This window comes from Ptychodera flava, chromosome 4, assembly GCF_041260155.1.
Source record: "Ptychodera flava strain L36383 chromosome 4, AS_Pfla_20210202, whole genome shotgun sequence".
Classification (NCBI taxonomy): domain Eukaryota; kingdom Metazoa; phylum Hemichordata; class Enteropneusta; family Ptychoderidae; genus Ptychodera; species Ptychodera flava.
This window is the reverse complement of record NC_091931.1, coordinates 23160138-23171653: the sequence shown is the minus strand read 5'-3', so window position 1 is coordinate 23171653 and position 11516 is coordinate 23160138. Positions and strand designations below refer to the sequence as shown.

Genomic DNA, 11516 nt, shown 5'->3' with positions numbered 1-11516 from the left:
AAATGATTTAATGGACATATGTTTCGGCACTGAAACATACTTGTTTTCAATCTTATTTCAGGCCATTTCAAAATGTTGTTTGTGAAGCCATCTGTCGTGATGCTTCGAAGCACTTCGAATACTCAGCAATTTCTCACGATAAACGATCACAGATTTGTGGGAAAGGTAAGTATTCTTCAGAATCTCCTCATTGCGTTGGTCGTCTCTGACAGGCTGTGATCCAAATTCGGCGAACCTAGTTTACTTTTGGGAAAACTCTTTAAGGATCGATAATATAATTTAATGGAATTATCTTCATGTAAAAGGCAATGATAGAGTAATTTTCTATCTTCTTGCCTTCTTAATTGTGGGAAATTACTCCGACGTCGAATGAATGGAAAACACACGTATTATATTTGGCCTTTTTAGAGTGAGTGTATCTTACAAGGTTGTTTTAAGTATTGTTTTTACATACGTCCCCTTCCTTAATCAACATGCTTTTTGAGTCATCGCTGACAAGGTCCCTGCGCAGGAAACTGCGCAGAGCGGAATGAAGGTTCCGTCGCGATTTTGTTTCTGTCATTTTAAAAAAGACTGGTTTTGTGTACTGGCAAAATCAACGGTATGTGCTGCGGATACAAAGTGACACAGGCTCTAGCCAGATTTTGCCGCGCAATCAGCATCCTTCGTTTACTGTTTAGATTACTTATTGCTTGCGTATACAACACATACAGAAGGGATCGAATATATTGGGTCGTGATTTCAATCTTTATTCTCCTTATGTCAGCTGATCAGATCAAATTAATGTCAAACATATTTTGTACATGGATCGGGGGGTTTCTTTAGAGTCTGCTTGCTTATTTAAATCACTAACGGTTATATCTGTCGTCTTAAGCTTTCCATCCTTCACATCTGTGCACTAAATGCCATCTGAGTGCAACAGAGGACACATCGCAGTTGCACAATGTTGATATTTGGCAAAAGTCAGCCGATCTCTAGATAAGTATAGAATGACTTGTGGTTTTTTTCGTATAGGAAATGGAATTACCGCATGTCTCCGCCATTCAGTCGTACTATAATAAACACTAGATGAGTGTCATTCGATGAAAGATTTAATATTGAAGTATTTATACGAAACTTGCAGTGCTCATTTAATAACTAAACACGTTTGATTAATTATATGGTACATTATGCATACAACATATTGTAATATGTATGTACATATATTAAGTAATATATATATATATATATATATATATATATATATATATATATATATATATATATATATACAGAGTATATATTATACCATTACTTAATATCTGTATATCCATATAACATATGTTATGTGCACATATGCATAAAACCTATATTATATGTATATGTTATATTATATGTATATACATACATATAAAAAGTAATGTTATACAGATTTCCTCGCATTATCAAATACTGGTTAAAATTGTTACATGTAGAAAATAACAGGTACATTAAGCAATGCTATGATTACCAGTTTGAGATGGCAGAGAAAGGATTTAATTGCTGGGCCAAAAAAGTCAAAGATCTCATATTTTCATATGGTTTTGGTATAATTTCGAACATGCAGACAGTAGGCAATGAGACTTTCTTTTTGTCTGAATTCAAACAGAGAACACTTGATATAGGCGTTCAACAATGGAGAACGAACCTGGAAACTTATTCAAAACTAGACACTTATCGCTTGTTTAAAAGTGATTTAATTGTTGAAAAATATCTCAACGATGTCACTGTGGATGTATTTAGGAGAGCACTGTGTAAATTTCGAATATCCAATCATAGTTTGAATATTGAAAGTGGACGAATCCAAAAGTTACCTAGGGCAAATAGACTATGTATGCTATGTGTATTGAACCAAGTTGAAACTGAATTACATTTTTGTCTAATATGCCCCTTGTACTGTAATTTACGCAAACAATTTATACCTGAACGTTACTATAAAACCCCTACACAACTAAACTTTAAAAGATTAATTAACTCCCATAATCCTCACACCCTAGTAAATCTGTCGAAGTATTTATTTTTAGTTTTAGATTGAGGGAGACCTCACTCCAAAGTTGTCTGCTTAATGAGATTGTGCAACTATGTATAAGCCCCACACATGCATTCACTTGTATGTATTTTTCACGTTTTGTGAAAAAGGCCGCGCGGTGGCCTACACTACTGAATAAATACCATATACATATATATATATATATATATATATATATATATATATATATATATATATATATATATATATATATATATATATATATATATATATATATATATATATATATATATATATATAAGTAATGTTATCTGTCACACAAGTTTCAATCCTGCAATCCTCAGATAGGCATAACAGGATTGACGAATGCATGAAACTTGTATTTTGTATTATTTACAACACTCTGCTTTTGGCATCAAGCGCTGGACTCATTTCCCATGAGGACATCTGTATACTTGTATCTCTCTCTCTCTCTCTCTCTCTCTCTCTCTCTCTCTCGCTCTCTCTCTCTCTCTCTCTCTCTCTCTCTCTCTCTCTCTCTCTCTTCTCTCTCTCTCTCTCTCTCTCTCTCTCTCTCTCTGACATTCACTTCAAGTACAAAGTAATATGTTACTTATGTTTCATTCTTCCCTGCAATCATCAGACAGACAGAACTAAATTTTTCTTAGATCTTCACTCTCATTTGCATGATTGGGACTTTCCGTATGTATGTATGTATGTATGTATGTATGTATGTATGTATGTATGTATGTATGTATGTATGTATGTATGTATGTATGTATGTATGTATGTATGTATGTATGTATGTATGTATGTATGTATGTATGTATGTATGTATGTATATATATATATATATATATATATATATATATATATATATATATATATATATACATATATAAATCGCACAGCTCTATCCGATTGTCTTAACGCAACAATTATTTTGGAGCTTGAAAGATTTACCTATGTAGGATTCGAATAACTGTTTGTTCTGAAACCAGATATTCTCAAAACGAACTCATCTTGGTATCTCATGAATCTCGTTACAAACGTCAATCATAGAAACGTATGGCGTGGCAGTTTTATGACGATGACATTACTCGTTGCAATGTCTAACAAACTTTCCTAATTAGTTGTACGTATATCTGAGTTGACTCGACCAAACTCGACGAAACTTGCTATGGGTATTACAGATACAATGGTGTAACACTAATGAGGTAATCTTTGAATCAGTTTATTTTAGTGTGAAAACCTATCTTTTTAATCTGTATTATCAGTGATTTGTTTTTACTTTGCGAATCATTTTCTCCATCTTAGGACTGTTCGTGTGGTGCTTTCTTATCCCTGATACTTGCATCAAGTTTTTTTGTAAATTTGCATATTTTTGTGTGTTCCGTACAGCGCACTGTGACGTATGTGGAGTGCGTTTCTTAAGAAACTTTAATAATAATAATAGTTTCCAATTAGTAAATTGCTTTCCCAATGAGAAACTTTCCACTGGAAGTTAAGGAGTTTCCCCAAAATGATGAAATGTGCTATGATATAAGCTGATGATGTAAAAGAAGTGAACAATACCTTTTACCAATTGCACATTTAATGATTTTTTTCCATATCGGCCGATGATCAGGCATATCCGAAGATAATCAGACCGCATTCGCCGTATGGCAGGAATCAGCGCTGGTCTAGGGATGCCTTTAACGGTGAATATATGCAAATGCGTCCCCTAAGATAGTGTTGAATTGTACCACAGCGTAGCGTGGACTCGGAACATCTTCTTGGCGATCCGCAAAATGTCACAAAATCAATGTCACCGTGACCGAGTGTTCAGATCTAGTGCAGTTGTTTTTACTGCAATTTAACAGCGTGCGGTAGTTGCAACAAGCTATGCAAGGATGTACGGCCCTGAACTTCGTTCCATTTCTATTCAAAAGAAAATACCTCATGCGCAGGCTTTGATGTCGTGGTGTGTTTAAAAAACACCTCTGAATCGGGAAACTCTCAAAAATTTTCGACCCATCTCAAACGTGTTGCGGAATATTCTTAAACGTATTGTCGCTGACAGATTAACTACCTACATTGTCAGCCATTTATAATATGAACGAATGTGTCTGCTTACAAGCCAGGACTCAGAACTGAAACTCCTCTTATTAAAGGTAACAAATGACATCATGCTTTCCCATGACAATAAATCTGGTGTTTTCTTGGTTTTACTTGACCCTTCTGCTGCATTCTTTACTGTCAACCACACTATCCTATGAGATCGTTTATGGTACCAATTTGGTCTTTCTGGTTGTGCATTGAAAGTTGTTCGGGTCAAATATCTCCAATTGAAGTTAATGTGTTCTAAGACTTGTAAACTCCATCAAATCATCATTTCATCCATCTGATACTGGGGTTCCTCAGGGATTATGTCCAATTCTTTCCAAATGTTTATACTTCTCACAGCCTGTATATTTGCCAGTCATGGATGTCTTTATAGTTTTTTAAGCTGATGATTCAACATTGTATATGTCTTTCACCAGCGATAATGCCACCAAAATGATTTCAAATTTTGAAAATTGCATTTCAGATGTCAGATTCTGAATGTCTACCAATTTTCTAATTTCTCCTCGGATAATCCACCAGGTAGATATATTAAAGAAATTCGTGTTGGGGGGTTGCTAAAATTCTTGTTATTTAATCAGGCTAAAAGCCTGAGTGCCATCTTTGACTCTCGTCTCACACTAAGACCTCGTGTTGGAGAGATCTGCCGTACAGCAATCTTTCATCTACGACGCATTGCACGTATTCGAAAATATTCATCAAGATCTGCCGCAGAACGACTTGTCCATCCCTTTATCACATCTCGTATCGATTTCTGTAACTCTCTGTTGTACGGACTTCCGAATTATTCAGACTCAACGTGTTCAAATCATGTAGCTTCAAGCATTGTAACTTGTTCAAAAATCTCTCTTCATATCACTCCGGCCTGAGTTCTGTTGCAGCTGCATTGGTTACCAGTGACACGGCGAATTGTTTCTGAGATGTTTGTCAAGACCTTTTAGTGCATTTATGGGTTTGCTCCCAGTTATCTTTCAAAGATGATCTTACTCTATGTTCCTATAGTCGTAACTTGAGGTCAGCTGATCAGTCTAGACTTTGTCCGATGCGATCGAACACAAAGAAATATGGAGATCGTTCGTTAAGTTAAAAGCAACTCCCGTACTCTGGAACAGTTTTCTAATAAATATTCTCCCAATGTAAAACCAATGTGAAAACTTTCCTTTTTAATCTGCTTTTTAGCCCCAGGTTTTAATGTTTTTTCAGATTTTTCTGGTTTCATTGCTTTTTGTGATGTGTTAAATTTAATCAGCGTTTTTGATCACATTATTGTGGATATTGGCGCTTTATAAAGAAATAATTATTATGATGATGTCTATCTCCTGAGATAAAAGGTCTGATCACAAAAATAGACGGAGGGCACCGTATCAAGCAGCTATGTTGTAGTAACTGTCAATGGACCAACTCTGAATGGCATCAACCATCTCAACACCGACGTTAGCACTTTAAAACAGACATCTCGTTGTATCTGATCATCGGAAATAAGCGTTTTTCGTTTTCGTCGATATTTGTAACAGTGCTTGCAAAGACTTCGAAAATTGCTAGTGAGGGCATTATGCGGTCGATACGAAATGTACAATGAGGTACATACGATCATTTTTTATGAAAAGCATGCGTGCATTTAGGGAATTGATAAGGGTGCACTATACGGTCTTGTAATTTCTCATGCCCCCCCCCCCCCGCCCCCACTCCATGAATCAATGAGAGGCACAGCCGTAGGTAGAGTTCACGGATATTTGTCATTTCAGGTCCGGTTGTTGAAATTTTTTCGTCTTCGCTTGTTCCGCACGATGTTTTCTCTTTTTAAATAATGTCTTTGACCAACGCCCATTTCTTTAATAATTACTCATGCGTAAGTGATGTTCAAGCACCCAATTATCGCAAAACGGATGTTTCAGAAGTTGACAAGTTCATAAACAACATAAAAAAGAAATTTGACCAACAGTTACCGTGACAATAGCTTGAATTCTTCAGCGTCTCTTGCTGCTGATTCTGAGCGATACAGTAATGCACAGTATCGTGCCGGTAAGGCCATATCCTGAGCAGGAAATACGTTGTTTTCAAGCAAGGATATCTTGCAAGGAGTAATCACGAAGCATTTACAAGAGATCTCTATAGAAATCTACTTTTACCGACAGAAAAATCTATACTAGAAATGAATCGCGCGACTACAGATATCGTTTACTTGACCTAACTCAAAGACTTTAGATTGGAGCGTGACTGAGGTCATGGAACCTATTGAATTTTGAGTGTTTCTCCTGCATATGACCGACAATGCACAGTAAGTGAGGCTACCCACATTCCCGTGATTAGTTCACTCAGACATTTTTTGCTAAAGGCTTTTTCAATTTTATCAGTTTCTTAACAATTTTTAACTTACAATTCAAGTTCAGGATTATTTGATAAGACTATGTTCGAAAATTATTGATTATGTTTAAAATTCAAGAGAAATTGAGTGAGAAGTTGATGTTTGGAGGTGCTAAAAATTGCACACTTGTCAAGATAAAGTTATCAGCAACTAAGATGGTCTCATCATACCACCTGTCAGACATGCAAATTTCCTTTGTTACGAACAGTAAAAAAAATCAATACCCTTTCTTTTGCCAACACAGATGCAACTTATTCCCTTAGTTTCCTTGAAAATATTGTGTATGGCTGTCAAAATTTATGTCGACAAATTACAAAATTGCTATCTCCTCCGCGGAAAAAGGGTTGATCTTCTCATTATTCACAGTGAGAAATCAGAAAATTATGGTGATCAGAACTATGTTGCCAGAATTTTGAAATATGGACCGAGTTGTTCTCTGTACAGAAGAAATTCGCTTCAGTTCAGTGAGTGATCTCCGTGTGTACAGATCATGGAGGATTGTGGGTAGCTCACTTACTGTGCAATGCGTGATGACTTACACTTATGCTAAAACGGTATTCACAAAATGCCGTGAGATGGGAAGTTAGCTAGGCATTCGAATTTTTCGTATGCAAGTGTGTTTGTCAGTACCACTTAACCAACCGTCTTTACAGAACCATTTTCTATTTAATCCAGTAAAGTCTAGATCGCATTTGAACTGACAAAGTACATGTACGGCAGCTACACACTAAGCGAAGACATCACAGCCCAAACAACTCGTCTAAACCCCAACCTTGGAAACAAAATGAGAGGTTCAGGAAAGGAGCTAAGTTGTTGCGATTGGTTTTCTGATGGCGACACCTCCACATGCTGTGGAGCCCGTGTACGCAAATGCGACGTGCCCAATACTTTATGATTTGAGTCCTGGGTATGGTTGCCTTTTTTGCGAACCCTGGCTCCCAATATCCCCAAACCATGCATCAACATAGCGCATGTATCCGAATCAATCAGACTTTAACACTATATTAACCTGGCGCACAGGTGTTAAAAGATTCGATTTTTTGTAAGTTATTGTATAGCTGTGGCGATGATAACGCATGAGATGCTGTACACTATTTTCAAAGATCAACGCATTCGTTACCTCTGGAATATGACACCTACTAAATCAATACTCATATAACATGAAAAATAAGTTAGTATATTGAAATATAAGGCTAGGGTCAAATGCATTTCTCGGAGAGTGCCTGCCATTACTTTAAGGCAATCCCAACTTTATTACTATTGATAAATACTGCCCTCAACAACAGCAATATTCTAATTTATCCCCCGGTCCATACAATCGATACCAATACTATGCCATTGTGTACTATTAACGCGCTTGATTTTCCCTTTGCGTCCACAATTTAGGGTCATGGCGGGAAAGAGAGCGAGCTGATCGTAAGACAGAGTGACGCTGGTTACTGCTATTTTGAATCGTTCACCCATCGGGGTCATTTCCTGGGAGTGCGGTCCAACGGCAACGTGGTGAGGGCGGATAGAGTTCGACCCAATGATTTGGAGGCACAGTTCGTGGTTCAAAAGGAGGCTATGGACATCTGTAAACTGAGGAGCAAGTTTGACTTGTAACGATTGCAAGCCTACGCAGCGTTCGAGCCTTCTATATCGAGTGGTGTAATCTTTCTTGTCGACTTCATGACTTTAAAAACGTTCTTTGGAATTGATTTTATCTTTACCAGCAGTTGATATAATATTAATACATATTATACGCATTTTTTTCAATCGACACTGGCATCTTGGATGTCTGCCTGCAAGACTTTCTCGATTCGAGTTGTGTTTCGGGATAGCAGATTCAATGCTGTAGCTTCATTTTTGGATATAAAGAGTAAAACAAAACTCAATTTTGAAATGACTTCTCACATTATTGTCCTAAATGTTATCTACCCCTGTCGTGTGATGGCGCCACAATGAGTATTCATTAACAGGCGTTGATGAGTGATGCTATCCAGTTTCCAAATGCCCCTGATACATGATCATTTCAGTGTTAACCAAAGATTCAAGTAAGTTTTGCAAAGTGCAAAGCGAGTCCACCAGACGATTTTAATCCGCTGGTGTACTCGAGACATGATTGCAATGCCATTAGTTATAAATGTAGCTTTGAGCGTCCACAGAAACTGTTTACTTTGTGTAACACTTTTGACTAGTGTGACTCTTGAGACAAGAATCTACAGAATCCGTCGATTAAGATTGACCATATCACTGTTTGAATATCAGGTTTTATATCACACTATTATATCGATCTGGTCGAGACGTGAAAATAGCCATGCAATATTCGCGATATAGCACGGTTTGAGCGTGCGCGAACTCTCAGCTCGACGAAAAATTCCCTTATTGACGTTTTACACCAGAACATCAATATATTTTAGAGATATAATAACAGTAAACCACCTCAGCAATGGGCATACCGCTCGCTTTGACCATTTCACTCCGTATATATTCACTAGTACTCGCTATTGTTCGCACTCATATGTAGTGAACTGGTCAAAGTCTCGTAGTATAAAGTCGCTAGGTGTGGTTTATTATTGATTCAATGAATGTTCCTGTATATGTTTCTTAGTTTCCTATTCTTAGGGGATTTTACTAAATGAATGGTGGCTATTTCGAATTTCAAATATTGTTGAATGTTTGCTAATTTGTTTGGCAAACTTTGCTTCGTTGATAAATGGCTTGGAAGTTTCGTTGAGGAAAGTTTGAGTATAGTTTAGATCTTTCAATCTCGAGGTGCCTACCACTTTTAGGATAAAAAAATACATTTTTTCAGAACGAAACGCAAGAAAATGAAGTTTAACTCTTCTCGGTGGCCTTTCCTTGGATCAAGTATTCATTGATGTGCATATAGTGATAATACATAACAAGCATAACACAGGATACATGATGGGGTTGGTTTGACTTTACCTAATCTTTGGCGAGATTTCAGTGTAAGACATGGATACAGTCACTTGTTGCTTCTGTATTCTTAAACTTTATGTTCAGAGGCCTTTACAAGGGAGGTGCGTGTTTTCATTTTCATATTACTATTACATGTAATAGGATGTATTTTGTCCTCGTGACAGCATAATCGGGTTCCCCCGATTAGCTCTGCATGCAAGTCGTTTGTAAGGCATCCAATTAAATGTGCTCGAAACTATAGTATCACCAAGTGAAGACAGACAAATAAGGCACGTGCTGATAAAATAAATTGTGCCCCGCAATGGCAAATTTAGATCGAGACAAAAATCACGATCGTTTATGAAAGGACGTGAGGATGGGTTCCGAGAGTGTAAACGTCATTGAACATCACAAGATGTACTGTTGGGGTCAATTTATGGTATGTACTCTAACGATATGATGTTGGCGACGTATTGTAGTTGACTAATCTATTTTTCCGACTCCAATCACAAACAGGAGAAAAATGCTTGTCTGTCTGTTGGTTTGATATTTCTAGAATAAATAATTGGATTTCAATAAATCTTGTGAATAGATCTATTCAGGGAATTGACGAAACAGATAAGATACAATGTCTGTGACTGGCGTGACCATGGAGTTTGTCAAACTATACGTTTTTCACGAAAATAAAGCATGAAAAGACGTCCTTTTTACGTGAATAGGAATTCATGCTGAGCAGTGATTTCTGAATCTGCATGTCTTTGCAGGATAAGATTCCAATAAGGTAGCCAGGATGCCTTTTTCTTTCGGTATTTTCTTATCAAGATTAATTGCGTAGCCATACCCGATTAAATTTCGATCAAAGTTGGCGTAAGAAAAAATATGCAATGACATCAGTACATACATGCACTTCAATTTATTTAGCAATGTGATCTTATATAGCTGACATGTGACCGTGTTGTCACTGTTTTATGTCTGTACACATTACAAAGACGTAGCCCAAAGAACGGCGTAGATTTGAAGAATAACGCCTGTCATTGTATTTTGTAATATACTTTAACGATTTCTCAGTATTTGATTCTTATTTTTCGTCATTGACACCATTGCATCCTGTATGCAGTTTGTAAAGAATATGGCGAAGGTCATATTCAAAAAGAGTAATGAGTCAATGTCAATTACAAGTCAATAGAAGAACATCCATTCACGTAACGCAAAAAACAACAAAACAAAAAAAAACACAAAGAAATACGAATTCTTACAATGTAAAATACTTAGAAGGCGTCCAATTATATAGCTGTTGAAGTAACGATATGCTATTGCAAAAGTATCTGTTGGTGTATTATTTGAAATAAAGATGAACACAAACGATTTAAATGTGCCAATAATGGACTCGGCGTCTTTGCAACGACTTTATATGGTTTTAAGGACACTGGCGTTTCCTCTTTTGTCGAAGTGAATTATCACATGCGAAGCACGTCACTTTTGAGCATTGTCATTGTTGAAAGTATTCATCGTCGCATATAATCCTTCTTTTGTATTTCTCAGCAGCTACATATATGTCTTATAGAATCTTTGTGATTTGAAATCTATCAACCGTAGTCAGCTGTGCCGTTGATTCGAGGAAATTCTCCTTGAATTTTGTCATCATTGTTTGCCCCAGAAGAGCTGTCCAAGGGCAATGCCCTTAAAAATCTCTACGATATTAAATTGATTTCCTTTTTTACCGACTCCAGATTTATTCATCGGCTTACCGACTGGAACATGCTTCAGAATCGTTTGTATCAGTCGGGCAGTTCATTTTAAACAGTTAATCTAACTTTGGTGGTCATGTTTGTATTTTCTGTTAAAATTCGATTGGTTTTGATTTTCCCTAAACAAGCTTCCCAAATCTACTACGTGGGAGACAAAGACGGGTATTGTTCGCACTTATATGAGGGTAGTTCTTCATGGTTACAAATGTACTCACGAATACTTATTACGGTAGTAAGGGCCTCCAAAGTGAAAGATTTAAACCTTTGCTCAAACTTTCATCGAGGAAACTTTCAATCTTTCTCTCACCAAATCAAGAATAAAAATCAAGAATCACCGTGCAAAGTTTTGTTCCAGACAAACAGATTACGTAACATTCACCGATAGTTG

The 11516-nt window shown here is 36.7% G+C and overlaps 1 protein-coding gene across 1 annotated transcript in view; it reads left to right on the top strand.

The window, feature by feature from the left end:
- LOC139131213 (uncharacterized) overlaps nt 1–10757 on the top strand; it is a 17314-nt gene extending 6557 nt beyond the window's left edge. Inside the window, exons 2-3 of the mRNA XM_070697185.1 lie at nt 62–165; nt 7863–10757. Coding sequence (XP_070553286.1) covers nt 62–165; nt 7863–8081 — 323 coding nt within the window. The 3' untranslated portion in view covers nt 8082–10757. The remainder of the gene's footprint in view (nt 1–61; nt 166–7862) is intronic.
- Nucleotides 10758–11516: the final 759 nt, after the last annotated feature.